Source organism: Marmota monax, unplaced genomic scaffold (assembly GCF_021218885.2).
Source record: "Marmota monax isolate L192 unplaced genomic scaffold, Marmota_monax_Labrador192_F-V1.1 WCK01_AAM20220418_F8-fsc00002, whole genome shotgun sequence".
NCBI classification, from domain to species: Eukaryota; Metazoa; Chordata; class Mammalia; order Rodentia; family Sciuridae; genus Marmota; species Marmota monax.
Window position 1 is genome coordinate 32,555,935 of NW_026693571.1, and position 26,488 is coordinate 32,582,422.

At 36.3% G+C, this 26,488-nt stretch overlaps 1 protein-coding gene across 1 annotated transcript in view; it reads right to left on the minus strand.

The window, feature by feature from the left end:
* The window catches only part of Rxfp1 (relaxin family peptide receptor 1), a 134,032-nt gene that overhangs the window by 44,602 nt on the left and 62,942 nt on the right, over nucleotides 1-26,488 (minus strand). The window contains exons 3-5 of the mRNA XM_046458843.2: nucleotides 20,835-20,933; nucleotides 15,755-15,860; nucleotides 1,984-2,055 (exon numbers count right to left, since the gene is read on the minus strand). Of these exons, the coding sequence (XP_046314799.2) occupies nucleotides 1,984-2,055; nucleotides 15,755-15,860; nucleotides 20,835-20,933 (277 nt within the window). The remainder of the gene's footprint in view (nucleotides 1-1,983; nucleotides 2,056-15,754; nucleotides 15,861-20,834; nucleotides 20,934-26,488) is intronic.

A 26,488-nucleotide genomic window follows, 5' to 3' on the forward strand; every position in this document is an offset into this window, starting at 1 on the left:
ACTGGAGTGAGTGTCAAAATAAGAATGCAGGCTTATATAGGCAACTCAAGTAATGCTGGCAGTTTGACCTTCAGTTAACTGGAAGTCAAAAGAAAGAGGTATCAGAGTATAGTCTATTGTATTGCATCAGCCCACATAAACCTTTGCATTTCTATATGTATTTGTCCTAGGTTGTGGGAAATGACAAAATAAGGGTAGCAAGCCTGCATTCTTGTTTGGAATGTGGGTCGCCTTTGTTCTTTAGGGTGTTCTAAATTTATATATAATTCATTATAAATTTTAGGAACAATAGAGGGGAAATCAATGACCAGAATAGATTTGCTATTCTCCAACATGCAAAAAAATGTAACTTTGATTGTAAAATGTTTTATGAAATTTACTATGCATCTAAAAATTTCATATGACATGCTGTGGGCCTAATCATGTAACAGGTAATTCATCTTTCTCACTAATTCAAAGAAAAGCTTTAACATATTTACATGTTTATTGTAACTATTGTAATGACTTAGTCAAGCTATACTTTCAATAATCAAGTAGAAGCTTTTTTCTTCTTTTTGTTATAAAATTATTTTGATCATTTTGTTACTTGAAACAAATGGCTGTTTAAGAATTAATTCAATATTCGTTGTGCAAAAATGCTCAACTTCTGTGTTATGTAAACCTGCATTTGATAGACTTGTAGTCTAACTCCTTTTAAACATATGAACATAAGGTGGTGCTACAGATCAGAAAAATTCTTTAGACTTCAGAAATTAGAAACTAAAATAAGAAAGTAACTTCTTGAAGTTTTTGTATTAGGTCTAATTTTAAAATTTAATTTATTTAATTTTTTATTGTTATTATTTTTGTTGGTGTTGCGGATCAAAGCCAGGGCCTCTAGTAGAGGGTTAAGTTTGAAAAGCTCTTCTCTGTATATTGATTAATGTTTAGCAAGAAGTTCTAAAAAGTCATTTGCATTCAAATTTTAATTTTCAAGTATAAAATAATTTTTTTCTGCAGATTATATAAGGTTTTAGAACATTTAACTGAATGTGTAGATTTTTTTTAAAATTTTGATTTTATTCTATTTTTACCTGTTCTCTTTAAAAAAGTGCAGATATGGGGCTAGGGTTGTGGCTCAGTGGTAGAGAGCTTGCCTAGGATGTGTGAGGCTGTGGGTTCAATTCTCAGCATCACATATAAATAAATAAATAAAATAAAGGTTTGCCAACAACTAAAAAAAATTAAAAAAAGTGCAGATATGTATTACTACACCAGGTTTCTCTAGTATAAAAAGAAAACTAAAACCAATTCATCTATAAAAATGATCTGAGGAACTCTGAGATGTTTTCTAGCGCCTGTGATTTAGTGACAGAGTTAACACAATAATTCAAGTATATGACAATAAGATTTAATCACAAAGTTAACCTGAATCACAGTTAAACATCACCTGGGTCACTGTGGATGTTGAGAGTACATACATAATTCTAAAATGAAGGGGAAAAATCACGTCAGATACCACCTGAGGCCAACATAAAATGACGTACAAGGCCAATGTGAAATGGAATCAAGTCCCCCAGAACATGCCCAGAGGTTTCAAACCATGACTTGCTGTGTCATGTGGAGACCAGATTTGTGAACATACGGAAGAAAATTCTTCACTCTTTAGTCTTGATGGCAAATTTGGCAAAAGATCATTGCATTGTTCTCTAAGCTGGACATTGAGGGGATCCACGCTAGGCTCATACAGAGTAAAAGAACCTGTGTACATATTTCCACTTTGGGGAAGTGTGATAGAGAATTCACAGCACACATGCTCCCATCTCTTTGGGAATAGGTATCTCAGGTTTTTTCTGGAATGCCTTCTAGAACTATTCAGAAAAATCTCCAGGTAACAGCTAAATAATTCCCTGAAGGGAAATTAGATTTAAGTGATGGTATAAATGTTGGGTTCTACCACCCAAAAATATTAATATTGATATCATGAATTTAATTTTTTCTTACAGCTTTTGAAGATAGTGGTACTTCCTGAAGCCATTAGGAGGAAGCTTTCTTAAGATGTTCCACTGGAGTGACCTGAAATAAATGTAAATGTACATAGTTGTTTTTTTTTTTAATTTGATTTCCCTCACTTTCTTACTTTTAAATTACAACATAAATAACTATAAACTGTATTTACTTTAGTACTAGATTTCAGGAAACATTTTACTTCACTGTCACTCTCATGTCATTTGAATTAGGTTTGTCAATTTTGTATTGTTAAATATATTCAGATTTTCTTAAATTTAGATTACATTATAATTCTGACAAAAGTTTAAAAATAATAAAATTTGGAGAAAATTGATTTTAATTTATATTCTTTATTTTAAAATATTTTTTAGTTGTAAGTGGCCAAAATATCTTTATTTACTTATTTTTATGTGGTGCTGAGGATTGAACCCAGTGCCTCACTTGTGCCAGGCAAGCGCTCTACCACTGAGCTACAACCTCAGTGCTATATTGTTTATTTTTATTTAATAAATATCAGAAGGCATTTGATTTTAATGACAATGAAAACAATGTTTTCGTGGCTCAGTGGTAGAGCGCTTGTCTAGCATGTGTGAGGCACTGGGTTAAATTCTGAGCACCACATACAAATAAATGAACAAAATAAAAGTCCATCAACATCTGAAAAAAAAAAAAAAAGAAAACAGTGTTTTCTGTTTAAAATACACTCAAAAGCTCAGTTTTGTGATTTTAAATATATCATTACCTACATTCACCACCTTAAAATTAATTATTAAGGGAACTGCTAATTAGTATCTATAGTTGAACTATGTTTACTCAAGAAGTGGTCATTTCCACTCCCAACAAGTTGTTTGGAAAGATTTCCCCTTGTATGACAATTTAAGAAGTTGTTTGTCGTAGACCAGTGCCCCATAATTGTGGCTCTACTGGAAAAATTCTAAATTTTAATTTTTTTTTAAAAAAGAAAAGCAATGTACTGTACAAAAAACAAAACAAGCTAAGTTAAAAAAAACAACAACAACAACAACAATAACAACAAAACAAAAACAAAAAAGTCAAGACAAAAGAAGCTGGGGTCTCTTGCATGAACCACTGATTACTTTTCCAAGTCAGTTTCCCTAACTGGGAAAGGAGAGATTTGGATCAGAAGAGTGGTCATGTGATGGAGCATCAATGATTGCTTAACTATCTGAAGTCAAACCTCAGCAGCTGGCTGTCACCCTAGCTGAGAATCCTTTCTAATAATGATTCTAACTTGGTTTAGATTCCAGATTATACTTCATGTCCTGTTTAAATGTTTGTATTATGTAAAGGTAAATTGTTAAATATTTGGGTTTGATTTAAGGATCTAGGTGAAAGTTTAGTGTGTTCTTAAAAATGCATTCATTCTTTCATCCATTCTTTTCTCAAAAAGCATGTGTTTTTGAGGCACTGGGTTCAATCCTCACCACTTGCACTGTGTCCTTAGGAACCTTATACTCTGTTTGGAAGACAAAGGACATACTTTATCTACAAAAAGAGCCTTTTTTTTTTCAGTCAGGACTTAAAAAGTAATCAGCGTATTATATTTTTATCATATTTATTTACTTATAAATGCATTTCAAAAACATTTATTTAGAGATCATTAAACTGTTAAAAATTTTGGAGGACATATAAGAAAAATCATGGTGTAGAAATTATGGCATTTCCATTTTTCAGAGAGAGACATTGAGAATCCCAAGACTGCAAGATGGCGGGCCTGAGAGAGGCAGCTTTCTGTGTCACTCTGTGACCTGGGACTCAAGAAGTGAGAATACTGCTTCTCTGTGAGTGATATTCCTGCTTCCACACAGGAATCATGGCCGCGGTGCCCGTGCAAGGCTCCAGGCCTCAGGGTCAGAGTAGGTCTCCTAACTACTCTCCCAAGCAGGACTACTGGGTGTCCAAGCGGGATCATTGCCATCAGCACCTGCGTAAGACTTTCTGCCACCCATCAAAGCAGAAATCCCAGATGCAGCTCCCATGCAGGACACCTGGCAGCTACCCACGCGCAGGATCTCCAGCCACCACTCCTGTGTGGACCCCCATCAACCAACATGGAGTTCCCCCTGTCGCCTTCATCTTGGGACTCTGCAGCAGTGGAGATAGTCTCCTACCTGCAGTAGCCCACCTGTACCAGGGAACTTCACACCGGCTCTGAAGACAGCCACAGCCACATGCTGCATGCCACAGACCCAGTCTCCGAACTCATAATCCAACACCATTGCCCGGCTCCTCTGACCGGACCTGACACCCCATCACTGAAAGCAAATGCCTCCATCTTGGATCACCTTCATTACCATCTTTAGTGGGGGCAACTCCCAGTTTGGAACTCGACTGGCCAGGTACCCGGTTTCTAACTCCCTTCTTTCCCCAGCAACTGCGGTGCAGTGTCTGCCCAACAAAAAACCAGCTCTCAGAGGGGCAGGTGCACAGCATGTGCCAAAGCACCACAATCAGGAGCTCAGGAGAGAGAAAGGTTCCTCATTAGGAAGCCGTAATGGAGGGGGTGAGTGTGATACAGTTTAGAGACTAACAGGGACTAGGAACTGGGAGTCTTCGGGTGAAATAAGGAGATAAGACCAGACACTCACTTCATAGGAGCAGTTCCAAAAAGAGATCCTTGAGGTGCAGTCTCCTTTTGGGGGACCAGCGAGTGCCACACCCCACTTCCAGGTGCCCTCCACCCAGGAATAACCCACTCTCCCTGGTTACCTTCACCATCCTGAGGGTGGAAATACCAGCTAATAAGAGATAACCCCATTTATTGGATGAGAAAGGAAGCAGGAAAGATACTGATCTCCAACCAAAACAATCCTGTTTCTTCCTTTGAGATTTTTTTTTTCTTTCTTCTTCCACCCTCACATCCCCAACATATGTGAAACCAAGTACTTTGCATGAAATAGGGTATTGAGGACTGAGATGACTGAATAGTATATTACAGTTGTGTTATATATTCTTTTATTTTTTTCCTCCAATTTTTACTATTTTAAAATTTTTATTTTTCTTAATATATATGTTTGTTTTATGTACTCTACTATATTCCCACTTACTTGTCTACCCCAAATTTCCTCTCTACTCACCTGCTACTAATCTTCTTCTTTAGATTTCTCTTTCACACTTCCTATGATATAATAACTCTATATCCTCACCTCCTACCTCCTCAGCATATCTTCCTACACCTCACACCTGGATCTTTGTCCACCATCAGAAACTGTAAATGCTTTTACAAACCTACTGATTATATTATAGATAATAATTGAATTTACCATTTCTGAATATTATGACAAAACCCTAAATGCTTATTAGCAACTATTTGTTTTTAGGTGGTATATTGTTTATATTGGGACTTGCTAACATTGTCCTACCCCTCAAAGGAGAGGTATTGGAACCCAACAGAGGAACTATAAGCCTATTGGGTAAAAACGGTAATGCCTCAGATCCACAGTGCTAGAAGGGAAGACACACGAGTAACATGAAAAGACAAGGGATGAAAGTGGCTCAAACAAATCAAGATACCACAGTATTAGAATTCATGGCCAGCACAGCAGAAGGAATGACAGAGAAATAATTGGTGATGTACATAATTAAAATGTTCTGTGAATTAAAGGATGAAATAAGAGAGCAAATACAGGCAGCAAAAAGTCATTTGACAAAGAGCTACACAGGCAAATACAGGAAAAAGATTACTTCAATAAGGAGATAGAGGTTCTAAGGAAAAACCAAACAGAAATCCTTGAAATGAAAGAAACAATAAACCAAATTAAAAGTTTAATTAAAAGCATCACCAGCAGATTAGAGCACTTAGAAGACAGGACCTCAGACAATGAAGACAAAATGTATAATCTTGAAAAGAATGTGGACCACACAGTGAAAGTAGTAAGAAACCATGAGCAGAACATTTAAGAATTATGGGATAACATGAAAGTACCAAATTTCAGAGTTATTGGGGGTAGAGGAAGGCATAGAATTCCAAATCAAAGGAATGAACAATCTATTCAATGAAATAATATCAGAAAAATTTCCAAACATGAAGAATGAATTGGAAAACCAAATACAAGAGGCTTACAGTGTGCTAAACATACAAAATCACAACAAATCTACATCAAGGCATATTATAATTAAAGTTCCTAACATACAGAATAAGGAGAGAATATTAAAAGCCGTGAGAGAAGTGAATCAGATTACATATAGGGGGGACCAATTAGGTTATGTACAGATTTTTCAACCAGATCCTGAAAAGAAGATCCTGGAACAACACATATCAAGTTTTGAAAGAAAATGGATGCCAACCAAGAATCTTGTATCCAGCAAAATTAAGCTTTAGATTGGATGATGAAATAAAAACCTTCCATGATGAACAAAAGTTAAAAAGAATTTACAGCTAGAAAACCTGCATTACAGAACATCCTTGGCAAAATATTCTATGAAGAGGAAATGAAAACAACAATGAAAATCAGCAGAGGGAGGTATTACACTAAAGGACAAACTAATCAAAGGAGAAACAAAGTCAAGTTAAATAACAAAAATAAACAAAAATGGCTGGGAATACAAATCATGTCTCAATAATAACCCTGAATGTTAATGGCCTAAACTCATCAATCAAAAGACATAGGCTAGCTGATTAGATTTTTTTTAAAAAAAGGTCCAACAATATGCTGCCTCCAAGAGACTCATCTCATAGGAAAAGACATCCACAGACTGAAGGTGAAAGGTTGGGAAAAATCATACCACTCACGTGGACTGCGGAAGCAAGCAGGGGTTTTCATTCTCATATCAAATAGAGTAGACTGTAAGTTACAGTGAATCAAAAGGGATAAAGGACATTTTATACCGCTCAAGGGAACCACACACCCACAAGATATAACAAATATAAATATATATGCCCCAAACAATGGAGCATCTATGTTCATCAAACAAACTCCTTTCAAATTCAAGAGTCAAATTGACCACAACACAACACAATGATTTTGAGTGACTTTAACACACCTCTTTCACCACTGATAGATCTTCCAAACAAAAACTGAACAGAGAAACTATAGAACTCAATAATACAATCAATAACTTAGACTTAACTGACATATATAGAATATTTCATCCATCAATGAGTGAATACACTTTCTTTTCAGCAGCACATAGATCTTTCTCTAAAATAGACCATATATTATGTCACAAAGCAACTCTTAACAAATACAGAAAAATAGAGATATTACCCTGCATTCTCTCAGATCACAATGGAATGAAAGAAGAAATCAACGATAAAATAAGAAATAAAATCCACTCCAACACCTGGAGATTAAATAATATGCTATTGAATGAACAATGGGTTGCAGAAGACATCAAGGAGGTGATTAAAAAGTTTTTAGAGGTGAATGAGAACATAGATACAACATATCAAAATTTCTGGGACACTATGAAGGCAGTTCTAAGAGGAAAGTTCATTTTATGGAGTTCATTCCTTTAAAGAAGAAAAAGTCAACAAATAAATGATTTAACATTACATCTCAAAGCCCTAGAAAAAGAAGAACAAATCAACACCAAAAGCAGCAGAAGACAGGAAATAATTAAAATCAGAGCTGAAATCAATGAAATTGAAACAAAGAAACAATTGAACAAATTGACAAAGCAAAGAGTAAGTTCTTTGAAAAAATAAATAAAATTTATAAACCCTTAGCCATGATAACAAAGAGAAGGAGAGAGAAAACTCAAATTACTAACATTTGTGATGAAAAAGGAAATATCACAACAGACACTACAGAAATACAGAAGATAATTAGAAATTATTTTGAAAACTTGTACTCCAATAAAATCGAAAATATTGAAGGCATCGACAAATTTCTAGAGTCATATGATTTGCTCAAATTGAATCAGGATGATATACACAAGATAAACAGGTCAATTTCAAGCAATGAAATAGAAGATGCCATCAGAAGTCTACCAACCAAGAAAAGCCCAGGACCGGATGGTTACACAGCTGAGTACTACAGACGTATAAAGAAGAACTAATACCAATACTCTCTAATTAATTTCAGGAAATAGAAAAAGAGGCAGCACTTCCAAACTCATTCTATGAGGCCAATATCACCCTGATTTCAAAACCAGGCAAAGACACATCAAAGAAAGAAAACTTCAGACCAATATCTCTAATGAACATAGATGAAAAAATTCTCAATAAAATTCTGGCAAATCAAATCCAAAAACATATCAAAAAGATAGTGCACCATGATCAAGTGGGATTTATCCCAGGGATGCCAGGTTGGTTTAACATACAGAAATCAATAAATGTAATTCATCACATCAATAGACTTAAAGATAAGAATCATATGATTACCTCAATAGATGCAGAAAAAAATTCAACAAAATACATCACCCCTTCATGTTCAAAACACTAGAAAAACTAGGGATAACAGGAACATATCTCAATATCATAAAGGCTATCTATGCTAAGCCCCAGGCCAACATCATTCTAAGTGGAGAAAAATTGAAAGCATTCCCTCTAAAAACTGGAACAAGACAGGAATGCCCTTTTCACCACGTTTTTTTGATATAGTTCTTAAAACACTGGCCAGAGCAATTAGATGAAATAAATTAAAGGGATACGGATAGGAAAAGAAGAACTCAAATTAGCACTATTTGCTGATGATATGATTCTATACCTAGAAGATCCAAAAAATTCCACCAGAAAACTTCTAGAACTAGTAAGTGAATTCAATAAAGTAGCAGGATATAAAATCAATACCCATAAATCAAAGGCATTTCTGTACATCAGTGACAAATCCTCTGAAAGGGAAATGAGAGAAACACCCTCATTTACAATAGTCTCCAAAAGCATAAAATACTTAGGAATCAACTTAATTCAAAGAGGTGAAAGACCTCTATAATGAAAACTACAGAATGCTAAAAAAAAAAAAAAGAAATTCAAGAAGACCTTATAAGATGGAAAGATCTCCCTTGTTTTGGACAGGCAGAATTAATATTGTCAAAATTATCATACTACCAAAAGCACTACACAGATTTAATGCAATTCCAATCAAAATCCCAATGACATTCCTCACAGAAATAGAAAAAGCAGTCATGAAATTAATCTGGAAAAATAAGAAACCCAGAATAGCTAAAGCAATCCTTAGCAAGAAGAATAAAACAAGTGGCATCACTATACCAGAACTTAAACTATACTATGAAGCAATAGTAACAAAAATAGCATGGTATTGGCCCCCAAATAGACTAGTAGACCAATGGTCTACCAGAATAGAGGGCACAGAGACTAACCCACATAATTACAGTTATCTTATGTAGACAAAGGCACCAAAAGTATACATTAGAGAAAAGATAGCCTCTTCAACAAATGGTGCTGGGAAAACTGGAAATCAATATGCAACAAAATGAAATTAAACCCCTATCTCTCTCCATGCATAAAACTCAACTCAAAGTGGATCAAGGACCTAGGAATTAAACCAGAGACTCGGCACTTAATAGAAGGAAAAGTAGGCCCAAATCTCCATCATATCAGATTAGGCCCCAACTTCCTTAACAAGACTCTTGTAGCACAAGAATTAAAATCAAGAATCAATAAATAGGATGGATTCAAACTAAAAAGCTTCTTCTCAGCAAAGGAAATAATCAGTGAGGTGAAGAGAGAGCCTACATCTTGGGAGTAAATTTTTACCACTCACACATCAGAAAGAGCACTAAACTGTAGGGTATATAATGAACTCAAAAAGCTAAACACTAAAAAAACAAATAGCCTAATCAATAAGTGGGACAAGGAACTGAACAGACACTTCTGAGAAGATGATATACAATCAATCAACAAATATATGAAAAAATGTTCAACATCTCTAGAGATTAGAGATGCTCTAAGATTTTATCTCATTCCAGTTAGAATGGCAGCTATTAAGAACACAAACAACAATAAGTGTTGGTGAGGATGAGGGGAAAACGGTACACTCATATATTGCTGGTGGGACTGCAAATTGGTGCACCCAATTTGGAAAGCAGTATGGAGATTCCTTGGAAAGCTGGAAATGGAACTACCATTTGACCCAGCTATCCCACCCCTTGGTCTATACCCAAAGGATTTAAAAAAACAGCATACTACAAGGACACAGCCACATCAATGTTTATAGTACCACAATTCACAATAGCTAAATTGTGGAATCAACCTAGATGCCCTTCAGTAGATGAATGGATAAAGAAAATGTGGTATATATACACAATGGAATATTCCTCTGCAATAAAAGATAACAGAATCATGGCATTTGTAGGTAAATGAATGGAGTTGGAGAATATGGTGCTAAGTGAAGTTGAATAATCCTAACAAACCAAATGCTGGATTTTTTTCCTAATATAGGAGACTGATTCATAGTGTGGTTGAGAGAGGGAGCATGGGATGAATAGACGAACTCTAAATAGGGCAAAGAGGTGGGAGGGAAAGGGAGGGAGCATGGTGGTAAAAAAGATGGTGGAATGAGATGGACATCATTACCCTAAGTACATGTATGAAGACACGAATGGTGTGAATATACTTTGTATACAACCAGAGATATGAAAAATTGTGCTCTATATGTGTAATATGATTTTCAATGCATTTTTCTGTCATATAACAAATTAGAATTAAAGAAAAGAAAAAAAAAGAGAATCCCAAGACTAAGGAAGCATGTTTAACATAATAAAAGAGCTGCAAGACCCTGTGCCTAATAGAAATAAAAATAGGCCCAAATCTTCACCATGTTGGCCTAGAATCTGACTTCCTTAAGACTCCTAAAGCACATGAAGTAAAAATCAAGAATCAATAAATGGGATGGATTCAAATTAAAAAACTTCTTCTCAGCAAAGGCAACAATTAATAATGTGAGGAGAGAGCCTACAGATTGGGAGAAAATCTTTATCACATGCACTTCTGATAAAGCATTAATCTCTAGGCCATATAAAGAACTCAAAAAACTTAACACCAAAAAACCAAATAACCCAATCAATAAATGGGCTAAGGAACTGAACAGACACTTCATAGAAGAAAAAATACAATTGATCAATAGATATATGAAAAAGTGTTCAATATCTAGCAATTAGAGAAATGCAAATCTAAACTACTCTAAGATTTCATCTCACTCCTGTTAGAATGATGAGGATGTGGTGAAAAAGGTACACTCATACATTGCTGGTGGGACTGCAAATTGGTGCAACCACTATGGAAAGCAGTATGGAGACTCCTCAGAAAACTAGAAATGAAAACTACCATTTGACCCAGCTATTCTACTCCTTGGTTTATACCCAAAGGACTTAAAATCAGCATACTATAGTGACGCAGCCACATCAATGTTTATAGCAGGCTCAATTCACAATAGGTGTCCCTCAACAGATGAATGGATGAAGAAAATGTGGTACATATACTTAATGGAATACTACTCAGCTTTAAAGAAGAGTAAAATTATGGCATTTGCCAGTAAATAGTTGGAGTTGGAGAATATCATGCTAGTGAAATAAGCCAATCCCACAAAACCAAAGGCCAAATATTTTCTCTAATATGTGGATACTAATTCACAATAAGGCAGGGGGCATTAGGGAAGAATAGCATTACCTTAGATTAGGTAGAGGGAAGTGATGGGAGGGGAGGGAAAGGGATGTGGGAATAGGAAAGATAGTAGAATGAAACAGACATTATTACTGTATGTATTTATGTTACTACATGACCAATATGATTCTGCAATATGTACACTCAGAAAAATGAGAAATTCTATCCCATCTATGTATGATATATCAAAGTGCATAAATGCATTCTACTGTCATGTGTAACTAATTAAAGCAATTAAAAAAATAAAAAGAGATGCAAATGAACTTTTATGAGAGGACTCAAGAAGAAGAGGCTAATTGTACCTACACAGGGAGCTAGGGAGGGCTTCTGAAGAGGAAAGGGAAATTCATTTGAGAACTCCTAAGTAATATTTCTTAGAAAGTGTGTTACCATATTAATCAAGAATACCTACAATTTATAGGTTATGCCTTTCTAAATACCAAATATTCTAACACATAGTATTATTTATATTTTCATAATATCCTATTGAAATGGAAACAAGTAGATTCTATTTTCTTTGATGAGAACAAAGAACCAAAATACTTTTAAGTGTTGGTGTTGTGGTTCAGTGGTAAAGTGCTTGGTTGGCATGTGTGAGTCCCTAGGTTCAATCCCCAGCACCAAAAATAAGATAAAATAAAATACAATAAAATAAAGAACTTTTAAAATATAATAGATCATTATACTAAAAAATTGATATTATAAATTTGACTTTTCACAAAGTCATATATATGAGTATGTTTATGTACATATTCATGCACACGTATTCATATATATATACACATGCATATATGTATATATATTGTGTATGACAGAGAAACTGACTAGATTTGTCATTATCAAAGCTAGCTTTGGTTTTTATAAAGACAGCTCTTAGGATTGTAGATGTAGTTTAGTGATTAAATTTTAGGATCTTTTTAATTTTTTTGTAATTATAGGTGGACAGAATGCCTTTGTTTATTTTTATGTGGTGCTAAGGACCCATCCCTGTCCCTTACACATGCTAGGCAAGAACACTGCCACTGAGCTACAGCCTCAGCCCAAATTCTAGGATCTTAAAGTCAATTCTCAAACAAAGTTAATGTTTAGAAAGCTAGAACAATGTATAAATATTCATTTCTATCTGTCTGTTTCATTCTTTAGCATTTATGTGAAACACTTTCAATAAGTCCCAACTTTAGTAAATGCTCCTTGGATTATAGGCTTCTTTGATACTTTACTTACATATGATTTAGTTCCTTTTGACATTTTCCTCCAAGAGTTCCAACTTAAAATCTGGAACTAACTCAGTAATGAAATTTAATATTTAGTTTTTTAATGTATTTGCTGTAAAGCCTAGAGTTCTTTTTCCTTATGGAATTGAACTAGCAGACTGGGCAAGGTATGAAGCTGAGCCAGTGTTCTACAGAGAAAAGTATAAATGGACAACTGGATTCAAGTGGTTCAACCCAAAGTACAAAGCACTATATTTCCCCCCACTCCCAGTGCTGTGGATTGCACTCAGAGCACTGTGCATGTAGGCAAGTGCTGTACCGCCAAGCTATACCCACAGCATAAGAATGCTGTAGAAAATCATAGAATTTGCAGGGAAATGGATGGCATTAGAGCAGATTATGCTAAGTGAAGCTAGCCAATCCCTAAAAAACAAATGCCAAATGTCTTCTTTGATATAAGGAGAGTAACTAAGAACAGAGTAGGGATGAAGAGCATGAGAAGAAGATTAACATTTAACAGGGATGAGAGGTGGGAGGGAAAGGGAGAGAGAAGGGAAATTGCTTGGAAATGGAAGGAGACCCTCAGGGTTATACAGTGGAGGGGGTAGAGAGAGAGGAGGGGAGGGGAGGGGAGAGGTGGGGAGGGGGGATGGTGGAGGATGGGAAAGGCAGCGGAGCACAACAGACACTAGTATGGCAATATGTAAATCAATGGATGTGTAACTGATGTGATTCTGCAATCTGTGTATGGGGTGAAGGTGGGAGTTCATAACCCACTTGAATCAAAGTGTGGAATATGATATGTCAAGAAATTTGTAATGTTTTGAACAACCAACAATAAAAAAATTAAAAAAAAAGAATGCTGTAGATATATACTCCTGAGCATTATTCCTGTATCTTCCCAGAATTTCCAATGTTCATCTCAAATTAAAAAATAAATATGACATTAGAGTCCTAATTATCCCCATTTATGGCAACTATGCCTTCCCATTCTCAATTATTTGGCATGGGAAACTTGAAATAAGTGTTGATCCTGCCTTCTTCCTTGCGTTCTGGTAGATAAGCATTCACAAAGATCTGGTTCTAATGTATTTAATACTGGGGTTGAAAACTGGCAGGTCAAAGACTGACACACATCTCTTTATGTATGTGTGTTATGTATTGGGCCAGAACAGTTTTTAAAAAATTGAATCAGAATGAATTCAACTGAATTATGCACCCTTTGGGTGGGCATGCTCTTTCTAGGAAGTTGCCTCACCCCACTCCATTTCTCAGTTTTCTTCTTCTGTTTCTTTTACAAACATTAGTTGAATTGTTGAAGAATGGATTCAAATATTTCTTGGAGGAAAATAAAAACCAATATTGGCAGCATTGGGATATTCTTTGATTTGGATTTTCTAATAATTTGATATTAAGCAGTGAGGGTGATAATGATTTTTTTTCCCTGAAAATAGGATGAAATTGTAAATTCTTATACCCTGCATTTCCAGTTAAGATTTAAATCACAGAAACTCTCCAAGGGACCTCAGTTTCTTTGGGGAAGTCATTTTTTTTTTTTTTTGTAAAGTAGGACTAATTACTACGAAAAAAAGTGGTACAGAGGCAAGGAGGGAACAGAATGTGGGAGAGCTTTTCTCTTTCCTTAGTTCAGTGAGAATGTTGGTTTCTTTGGAAAACAAGTTTTTGTGGTTTAACCTCTGGGTGTTTTCAGTTCATGTTCTCAGGTTGCTATCTCCCCACTTTCTGGCCAAATCCCCAGTTTTTATGATTGATAATACCATTTATAAGACCTCTGCACTGTGGCTCTTCCATTCCTTATATGTCAATCATTTGAGTTGAATAAACAGTTTGGTTTGAGAAAGGCAAGACTTGCCAACTTTGTAAACTCACATTTTGTCCCCTTTCACCCAAAAGTCAGAGACAGAAGGCATCAAAACATCTGTATGAAAAAATTCAGTAAAAATATTGATTTAAAATATCCATATTCCATTGATTTCTTTTTAAAAATCTCAGCCAAATGCATGTGTTTCTGTTGCTGAGGTCTGGTTGAATTCAAATTAGTACCACTAGAAACTTAGAGCCACAAGTACTAGAAATCAACAAACCATTTATTATGAAAGTGATCTTTTATACACACGTAAGTTTGAATAGTTAGGAAAAATCAACGTCAATATCTCTGATTCAAAATGTGATTTGGAAGTGTTAATTTAGATATAAAATTCTGGGAATATGTATCAAACTTATTTTGCTTGTTTTTATTTGTATCTGAGAGTATATTAAAACTTATGTTTAAGAAATTCTAAAAGAGCTATTTGAATAAGTTTCAAGTAAAAATTCTATGTAAAAGCCAGATGTGGTGGCACATGCCTGTAATTCCAGCAGCTTGGGAGGCTGAGGCAGGAGGATTGCAAGTTCCAGGCCAGCCTCAGCAATTAGTAAGGATCTAAGCAACTTATTGAGATCCTATCTCAAAACAAACAAACAAACAAACAAACAATCAAACAAACAAAGTAAAGGAAAGCCCTATATAATGGTATAATAAATAAGTGCCTTTTTTTCCCTTTAGTAGCACATGCAGTTGATGACATCTTTCATTTAGATAAAATATGGTGAGTTTAAATATTTCATGGAATTAAATAAGTTGGGATAATTTAAAAAATGTTTTTAGTTGTAGATGGACACAACACCTTTGCTAATTTATTTATGTGTTGCCAAGAATTGAACCCAGTACCTCACATGTGCTAGGCAAGTGCTCTATCACTGAACCACAACCCCAGCCCAAGATGGGATAATTTAAGGTGGGATCTAGCATTTAATAAAAGCAAAATAAATATGAGCAATCATAACTGATCTAAGAGACAATGACATCATCTTTGAATAATTTTAATAATGACACGTCTTAATTATGATACAGTTTTATAGGTACTGTTCTGGCTGTAAGGATGAGCCATTCCTTTCTACTTACATTATAGTCACATTTGAAGAAACTGATGGAACAGCTCGTAAATTGGCTTCATCACAGTCAAGCTGTAGACCTCCGCAAAAACAATGCCCAGGCACAGAACCAAGCACTGAACAAAGAGGAAGTGGTAAGGGGTGATGAAAGTGGGGGACCAGGAAGAGGAGGGCAATGAAAAGAATACTTAGTACAAGAGTATGTCATGCCTTACCTGAGCAATGCTTTAAATTAAGGTTCCAAAGTTGACTTTTAATTTATCTTTAAAAGGATGCTAGAACATTAGCATTTGGAAACATACACACTTACCAACCCATCCATTTTTTTAAAAATAGAATAATGTTCTTTTCCATTTATTGCAAAATGAATGAAATCATGTTCCTATGTCACCCAAGGAAAATGTGATATATTGTGTTGGGGTTTGATGATTGTGGAAGGTTCTATTTAAGAAGGAAGTACTTATTTATAGCATCATCAAAACTTTTATAGGACTAAGTCACTTTTAACCAACAAGGAAGAGGAGAATTAAACACTAAATGATTAGTGTGGTTAGATTTTTTTTTCCTGGAAAATTCAGGAGTTCTTCAATAGATTTTTGTTTTAAACAATGAAATTTTTAAAATATATTTTTTAGTTGTAGTTGGACACAATACCTTTATTTTTATTTATTTATTTTATATGGTGCTGAGGACTGAACCCAGCGCCTTGCTGGCGAGCACTCTATGGCTGAGCCACAACCCCAGCCCCTCCCTTTTCAATAGATTTTTAAAAGAGAATGCTTCTTTGGCCTGTGTAGAGATGATGGATCTCTAAATCTTCATTTATGTGAGTGGACATTTTTTTTTTCTGCACAGTCATCCTATTTTTACTCTTTTTGGTGTTGGAATAAGAAAGAATGAGATACACCCTTTTGGCCATCTGTGGGGCTTGAGGCTTAAGAATGTGATTCAATGTATCTGAAGTCTATTAGAGCCTCATAACGATGTTTTTATATAGTATGAAAGGATTATTGTTTAGTGTAATAAATTAGTCTGATTCCTGCCGTGATAGGGAATGGACAATGACTGAGAGCAATGAGGAATACTTCCCAAATACATTTACTTCTAGAGCCTTAAGCTTTTTAGCAGTTGCTATGGACTCAAATATCTATCATGATCAGGCAAAGTAGTGTCTGGATGTCCAAATGGGTTGATTTCTCCTGTTGCCAACTTACAATAGGAATGAGTGCAGCCAAATCTACCAACATTTGCAAAGAAGCCAGAAATACAATGTTTTATATATAATTACCCATTTAAAAATAATAGTTAATTTAAAACATCCTAGGAAAAACAAAACTTTCTATGAGAAATTTTCTGCTTGCAAATTTCCAGTTTCTGATCTTTGCAGTAAAGCTTCCAGAGAGTAGGCAAGTGTCTCAAATATGAAGCAGAGGCTCCTGTGAAGGATTAGCGAGCACAGCTGGCTACAGGCTTTGAACTTGGAAAGTGCCTGTTTGCTCAGGTACGTGTGATGACAGGTGTTTTTCATCTCCTCCCGAGTAACTGCAGAGACTCTTTCCAGGGTTACAGGTGTTTAGGATCAAAACCTAGTTTCACTGATTATGTATCTGCTGAAAATTCTTATTAAACAGCTTTACAGTTGGAGTACCCATTTTGGCCAGGGATGGCTGTCTAAGTTAAATCCTATCTACCATGTGAGAGCATGTTTATGTTGTGAGGGTGGATGGTGAAGGCTGGGGAGGAAGATGCAAGTCCTGAGAAGGAGTGAATAGAAGATCAAAAAAGAAGGCAATGAAACCAGCATTCATTGTAGTGTTTTTTCCACATATATATAGACTGAATTAAGATAATACATATCTTAAGTACAGGGTTATCTGTAATAGGGAAAAATGAAAAAAAAAACATATAAATATTCAATGACAAAAGAATAAGTAAATTATGTCACTTAAAAATAACATTACATATATTATTTCCCAAGAGCTTATAATAACATGAATAGCTAATTATACTAAAATGCTAATTGAAAATATGATAAAACTGATTGGTACAGGAAATTATTTGAAATTTTATTTCAACAAAGTTAAAAAAAAAAAGGCAAGTAATGTACCAGCAAATGATGATAATAGCCTCTGAGTGGTAAAAATTATGGTTGGTAAAAAATGTTTTCCAAATCTTTCAAATTTAAACTTTAGACAGTGTATTGGTTAATCATAGATATTATTATTTTCCATGATATTGATCTTGAGGAGTGATTTTTAAAATGTGGATTCCTCACATTCTTTCATCTAGCCAAAATGATTATAAGCTATCTTCAGTTTAATTTCCAGTAAGTCCCTATAATAATCTGATTTAAAGAAAGTGGCACAATTAGGAACCTTAATGTAAGTTTCACCCCCAGATATTATTCGTCACTTTTCATTTCATTTTATTTACCATGTTTGAATCTGAAAAAGATATTTAATTATTAATTGCAATTCCCCAAATTGTCTTAAGAGGGCTATAATGAAAAATTATGTGTTTATATTATATTTATTGTGTACAGGAGTTTAGGATTCTTCTGTAATTGTACTTGTGACAAATTTTCTTCCAGAGTGCAAGATCAGGTAAAAACTTATTTCTCTTGCTGACTTGGTCTGTTTTTTCCCCTTTGTTTTTCCTTTACAAATGAGACTATGCGAATTATATAACCTGTTATTTTTCCTCTTTGACTTAATGACTACAATATTCAGAACTAAGCTTTGTGTGTGGTTGCTGAGCTTTCTCAGTGAGGATTTAGCTATACTTTAATTGTAAGTTGCTGAAAATTTTCTTGGGAATAACATGAGATATTAAAAGATTCAATTAAAATTTAAGAAATGAAAACAAAATAATAAAGGGAAAAAATGCATTTTAAGATAACACAGCTTAATTTGTCATTATTACTTTTTGGCATAATATTAGTTGTTAACTCTTTTCTTTGCTAAAATCTCTTTAGCTGGGTTAGTGGCACATTCCCAGCAATTGGGAGGCTGAAGCTGCAAGATGGCAAGTTTGAAGCCTACTGCATCAATTTTGTGAGGTTCTAAATAATTTAGCAAGATCTTCTCTCAAAGGACTTGTGGTGTTGCTTAGTGGTAAAATCATCCCTGGGTTCAATCTCCAGAACAAAACACACACACGAAAAAGCTTATAGCTTTTTTGTAGGGGAGGTGGTGGGTACTGGGGATTGAACCCAGGTGCACTGGACAACTGAGCCACATTGAAGGGTTATGGAAAATAATATTCCTACGATAGCCCCCAGGAAAAAAACAGAAAGACAGTGTGTCTTAGGAGGATGGAGGGAAATTAGCCAAACATTACACCTCTTCCAGTAAATCCTTTCCCAGTAACAATGGGAAAAAGCAAACATTCACCCCTTCCAAACTACAGTGGGTTCTGCAGGGAGGAGGAGGATACTGAAAGGCTGGGCCCTAAACTTTGACCTTCCCCTATTGCCAATAAGTCCTGAAGGAAGGCACAGTAAACTCTGGGAAATAATGAATCCCAGAGGAAGAAGAAAAGCAGTGGGTGGGATCTGAGCTCCTGTCTCCTTCCACTAACAGTGAGTTTCAAACTTGTGACAACTGCCTTCTGAGTTAAAGTTTTAACCTGCGCAACCAGTTCCCTGACTGTTCCATCTGCACGTGCACATTCACAGTTTCCAATGACTAATTCAACCTCATTGTAGACTATAAAACTCAGACTCCTTCTGTAACCCGTGGGCTATTTTTCTACCCAGAAAATGAGAAAATCTGATTGATTGACTCCGCTGCCAATAAAGGAAAGCTTCTTGATCCCGTTGAAGTCTGCTTCTGTCCCGGTTATTTGTGCCTTTATAATGGTGCTGAAACCGTGTTGGTTATTTTTGCTTACATACATCCTTAGCCCTATTTTGTATTTTATTTAGAGACAGAGTCTCACTGAGTTGCTTAGCCCCTCGATTTTGCTGAGGCTGGTTTTAAACTCGAGATCCTCCTGTCTCAGCCTCCCAAGCTGCTGGGATTACAGGTGTGCACCACCCTGCCCTGCGCTTTTAGCTTTTTAATGATGAAATTATTTGGTCTCCATCCTCTTGGAGGCAGGTTCAGGGATGCTAAGGTAGATTGATGAGTAACACAGGAGATTACCAGGGGAAGGTTATCTCCTTTAATTGGGGACTGTTAGTAGTTTATCTCATTTGGGTAGTGAAGACAAAAAAATATTGAAAATTTGAAAATCTAGGCTTTATAATTTGTGGTAGACCATAAGGGATTCCCCTCCTAATGCTTGTTGTCTGCTCCCAATGCTGGAGATTGAACCAGGGGGATGCTCTACTATCAAGCAACACCCTAGCCCTTTTTATTTTTATTTCATTTTGAGTCTGGCCAAGTTGCTGAGGCTGGTTTTGAACTTTAGATCCTCCTGCTTCAGCCTCCCGAGTAGCTGGGATTAAGAAAATGTGCCACCTGGTTCAACCCTCCTACTTAATCAATATTTTGAAAAGCTGAGGTCAAAATTGCAAACCTAAGGCACAGACCTTCATTTGCATAATTTATTAAAATAGAAAAAATTATTTAAAAGGAATTATTTTCATGATATGAAGCGTTATAGAATCAATCCTCAAGTTTATAGCCTTCTACATCCTCTCTGGTGTTTTTGTGAGTTTTTGAAATATTGACTAAACACAGGTTATAATTAATAGGTTTTCATAGCTCTGAAATACAGCTTAGACACCAGAAGATTTTTCAATTGCAGCCATTAAAATCAAACAGCTTCTTTGCTTTTCTATTTTCTGTTTCCTTTGCATCAGGGTTTATAGTGATGGTGAAAGGGAACTTACATAAAATAGCAACCCTGACTGACATTAATTTTACTCACAATACCTGACATGATTGATGACTTTCATCCTTAAGATTCCATGAGTTTATTTTAAAACAGAATTTCCAAATTTAGGATGCATCCCTAATAAAGTTTGAAACTGGAAAATTACAAATAACCTTTTCATAAAATTATACATAGAATCCAACTTTTAAAAGTTTCGTGTCTTATAAAGAATTTACGGAAAAGGAGGCTCAATTACTATGATTACTTACAGCATTCAGATGTTTTTGTCTCAAAGGAATATGAGGAGGTCATTTCATTGTGGTTGCCAAAATATTTGTCGAATTGCAGAGACCATCCATTGTTGTCTCCTGGGGGCAGGTAGGGAGGAAAGAGCAGAAAATTAAGAATAGAACAAAACAGATATATTCTGGTGTGCTGGGGGAAAATAGGTCCTTTAAAATAAGCTGGCGAGTCTCAAACTTAATGAGATAAGCATCATCTAGAAACCTACCAATGTGGATTTCTGGATCCCCTATGGGGTGCTGGGAGGGGCTCCTGGTGTCTGTTTCTAACAAGCTCTGTAGTGATTCTGCCACAAGTAATACTTGGGCCATACTTGAACAAGCAGAATTTTAGGCATACCAGAATATGGCACACTGCTCTTAGCATTTTAATTGTTTCTCTAAATCTTCTTTAATCATTAAAACCCACATTGGAGATAAATAAACATGGGTGGGTGGCCATGATGATCATATTTAAAAATCAAAGAAAGCAATTGCCCAAAGCAATGGGGCCAACTAGTCATGGACTGAAACTTCTGAAGCTATGAGCTAAAATGTTATGTTTCCTCTTTTTAAGTTGATTTATCTCAGGTATTTGTTATAATAACCGAAAGCTAACTAACAGGAAGCTACAAGGCGAGGGGAAGAAGATAATTTTTTAAAGAATTTTATGATCTTTTAATTGTTTTTCAACATAAGGGACAATGAAACTAATCATGTGATGAAATGGAGATGTAGGAGCAGCTTCTATGAAGCTCTTTCTGTATGGAACAAATCTTTATCTTCCTGGTGGGGATTTGAATGTGATCCTCTGTAGAGCTTTAAAATTATTTTCCAAATGCCATGACTTTTTTTTTTTTTTTTTAGTATTGGGGATTGAAACTTAAATATAAAACCACATCCTCAGCACCATCCCCCTTCCTTTTTTAAACAGATTTTGAAACAGGATCTCACTAAGTTGCTTAGGGTCTCACTAAGTTGCTAAAGCTGGCTTTGAACTTGCAATCCTCCTGCCTTGGCCATCCAAGCTGCTAAACTGCTGTGATTACAGGTGTGTAACACAGTGCGTGGCTGCTATGACTCTTTAAGAATGCCCAAACATGTAAAGACAGACAGACAGATAGATAGAGATCAATAGATAGAGGTAGATAGATAAATAGATAGATATTGATTCTACAAATTTGTCCTATTTCTGTAATTATTAAATCTGGCATTGCTTTTAGAAATTATTTCTCTTATGTACAGTACAGTAGAGTTATTGGCCTTGTACCCATCCAGTTTTCTCCTTCTTTTTTTTTTTTGGTGCAGTTTTCAAGGAAAATTATAGAACATTCTGGAAATGCATTATCCTGAGATAGGGAGGAATTGCCTGAAACAGCCCAGTCCTTTTTCCTATCCTTGTAGGGAGTGTTGACACCTTGAGTTAGGCAGTAACTTCCTGGACAGTCAAGGCTTTGTTCCTCCCTTCCCTAGAAATAGGATGTCTTCAAAGCTTTTCCAAGGGAGTCAGGTTGCCCCTGAGATACATAACTAGAGCAGTTGCCTCCTAGGGTCCCTCAGCCCTGGTACATGTAGGGCAGGTGTAGTCAGCAATTCATACTGCGGGCAGCTTTCTTTCCCAGCTCACTATGAACCTCAGGCGTCTTTTGTCCCTTGCTATGTAGAAAATTTGCTTCATGTAACCTGTGTAGATGTTTTACCTTCTTGGACTCAGACAAGTTGGTAACTAGCATATAGGAGTCTGCTTTGAATCATTTTTGTATAATTTATACCTGAGACTTGAATTCAGATATTATAACCTATTTAGTTGCATGGATTTGATAAAATTGACTTCCTGGTTCCTATGGTTTCTACTCTGATCAGCAGATTTTCAGGTTATGTCTCTAGTCCACACCTTTTTCTACTTTCTAACACATACACAGTTTACCTCAGGTACCTCAAACCTAACACTTCCAGAATGGAACTCATTATCTTTTCCCATATAAACTTGTTACTCCATATATTATCTGGATTTGTGAATAGTCCCCACAATCTATCAAACCGCACAAATGAGAAAGGTTAAATTTACCAGAGTTTGCTTATAAAGTGCATGATTTCCCTCTTTTTTGCAGACTATTTTCCTATTTTTCCACTGCTCATTCAGACCTCCATGAAAATTTCCTTTGGGAAAGTGAAGGAATCTTAACATAAATGCTATCTACACTTGTAAAATCAAATGTCTTGTTAGCAGTCCTACTAAAAGTGAAAAACTAGAAGATAGATTATTTAAACAGTGCAATTATAACATTCCCCTTTCTTTTGCATTCCTCATGGGTTTCAAAACTTCTTTACTACAGAAGATCTCAGGTTGAACAAAAGCAGCAAAGTAGTATGATATCTCAATTCAGAGGGAAATGATGAATGGACCTCAAGTTTACCAACCATAGACTTCAGCGTGGGTCTCCTGCAGGCCACCAGTTATGAGGTGAATAAAGGACAACAACCAAGAAAAGAGCAAATACCAGCCACTGAGTATCCAGGAACCAGTTCCAGGTGCCTTATCTGACTCATAACATAAGTGGATGATATCATAGGTTGAGAATCAGGAGGAGGGAAGAGGACATTTGAAAGACTGAGCATAGATAGCTAAATTTAGACTAACTTCTTGAGACTATGGTGGATTTTCTGGATTAGTTCTTCTTCCATTCTACCTTCAAGTTAACAATGGTTTCTTCTTTGGAAATTAGTAACTTAAATCTATATTTTCCAGATCCCAAGCAACGAGGGTTCTTATAATTGATAAACCTCTACCAGTTGGAGGCAGTCACTTGAGACTTGAAGTTTGTAAAAGCTAACTTCCCCCAGTACCTATTGGTAATGGGGGTAGTTACTGCCTCCTGTGTAGGCTCAGGGCTTCAGCTCCATAGTGCACAGATTTAACAAAAAAATGGTGGATGCAATGTGCAAAAAGAGGGAAATCACGCAATTTATAAGCACATTCTGGTAAATTTCAACTTGATGTTGAACTTGCAATCACAGTGAGGTGATCCTCATCTCAGATTCCTGCTTCTGCAGACTTTAGAATGATGCTATCAATATGTCATTCCCTGGTTGAAATCCTTTTTTTTCTTAACCTCTCCTCCAACCTAGGGTGTTCTCTTTTTTGTTCCTTCTGGAAGGGGTTTCAGATAACAGACTTTCAAGAAACATTGTGTGGGTTATCTAACCTGATTGGTAGGCCTTAGATAACGGCAATCCTGTTACCATTAGAAAATGGGACTTTCTGGGGAAAGGGACCCTGTACAATATCCTCTTTGCTTCCTTGCACCAGGCTAAAGGTCAAGTGTTCTCAGACAAGCTGTTTTTGTTCATAGGTCAAGTGGCCCCAGCCTGCGTGCCCCATCCCCTTTCTGGGGCAGAGCTTCTTCCCCAGATCCCCGCAGTGCTGTCCATTCTGTGTGCCCTTTGTGCAGTGACAGTCTCAGTTAAGCTTCTCTAATCCGTGGTGGCAATAGAGGTGTGTTGCTCTCTCCTGCCCATTCATGCACCTCCAGGATTTTAAAGTTCTTAGATTTTTAATATAATTTCTATTTCTGACTCTGAAAAAAAAAGGAAATGGGACACAGTGACAAAAACAGCCATTTAAATGATTTAAATGATCACTTATAGCTTCCTGGAAAGATGTAAGGTTTAGATTTTGGCAAAGTGGTTGCTGTGATAAATCATTAGAATAAAAATAAGAAATTGGAAGGGTTGTAAGATGGGATAGCTAAGGAGACAGCTCTGGAGAGATTAAAGAAAGAAAATGATAAGCTCAGGTTTTTACATTATCAGCTTCAAAAAATTGAGAGAACCAGGGAACTTCCAAGATTACTCTAAGGTTATCTTTTATCTCCCATGGCCTTAGGTCAGGACTCAAGCAGCCACAAATCACATAGAATCTGATCCAAGGAGTCACTAAGTTACACTATAAATTGAATTCATGTTTTGCCATATTTTAAAAGTGAGCATTAGAGGATTGATTTAGAAGAAACCCTGTGGATTTTATTATTGGTGGATTGTGTATTCAGTTGGATTTGAGAACTCTAAATCCTGGTTCCTCATAACCTCCCTTGTCAGCAGAAGCAGCTCACTTTTGCTGTCTGATGAGTTTAGATGGGGTTTGTTCGAAAACAACCTAATTCCTTTATTTGAAGTAATAACTCACCAACTTTCCTCAGGTCCTTTCATTATTACATGTTTCTTTGCTTCTTAATCAATTATAAGCAGACTCAGATCCCAGAACACCCCAGAAGATAACAACAAGTTGCACTTGATTTTTCTATTATATATATGCAGAAACCCAAGGAGTTTGTGAGGGACTGGTTTATTGGCGTGCTAGACCAGGTGGCAGGACTATAACCCTATATCAGGCACAACTAATTCACATCTCAGAGCTTCTGGATTCAGTGTGATGGCTCAAGACTAATTTGCTGGATTGGAGACTAAAATATGAACCCAATGTTGGTGCTGTAGTTTGGTCTTAAATATCCCACAAAGGCTTGATCTCTAGCTTGGCAATATTGGGAGGTGGTGGGATGTTAGAGAGGTGGGGCCTAGTGGGAGGAAGTTGGGGAGTTGGAGGTGTGCCATTGGAAGAGATGGTGGGACCCTGGCCCCTTCCCCTCTCTCTCACTTCCCATCCATGAAGTGAGTGATTTCACACTGCCATGGACTCCCTACTATGGTGTTCTGCTTTGCCACAGGCCCAAAAGCAACAGGGCCAACTAATCATGTACCGAAAGCTCCCAAACTGTGAGCCTAAATAACAACGCTTTTCTTTTCATAAGTTGATTATGGGATGCTGACTAAAACAGTTGGCTTGGAACAAATGAAGTTAGAGGCAAATGCATGTGCATACTGAGGAACTGAGTGGGTAGACTATACAGGACATGGCCATTGAATTGTACACCTACCACGGGCGTCTGGAGGAATATACTACAGATCAACTCACCTGGCCTCTATTTGACTCCCCGCCATTAGTGTGTGTCTGTGGAGCAGAGACTGAAAGGCTTAAACATTAAGTCCCAAGTTTTCAATTCTGCAAATATTTTAATGAAACTGACACAGGTGCATAAAAATAGGTTGGGGGTCATAATCTAGGGCTTATATATTATTGTTATAATTATTGTACTGTAATTATATATGTAATCGTTGTATATCATATACTTTTTTTTATAGGTGTTCCACATCTGGGACAATAGGACAAAATAGGTAAAAACAGCATTTCACATTTTCTACATAGCCAGGATTTGAGAAACATTGACACATATTTTGTTTGGTAGAAGACCTTGGGGAGTACAAGGTCATTTTCCTGCTGCTGTGTCTCAAACTGAGATGCTTCCAGAAGCAACTGTGGCAGCAGCAGGACACTGCAGGTACTACCCCTGCAGAGGAGTCCAGAGGCATTGTGTTGGGAGAGGCAGGGGTGGTGGCAACAGCATCTCCGCTTCTCTACCATATCTGTGGTTTAGTCACTGATGGGAGGGCCTTGTTGACTTCTGCTCCCCAGCACTTTTCAGAATTTTGTAATAAATATGTAATTCCTGTTTAATATGCCCAGAGTGGATTCTATTGCTTGCATTAAACCCTGACAGAAATAGGGACTAATTTAATTACTGCAT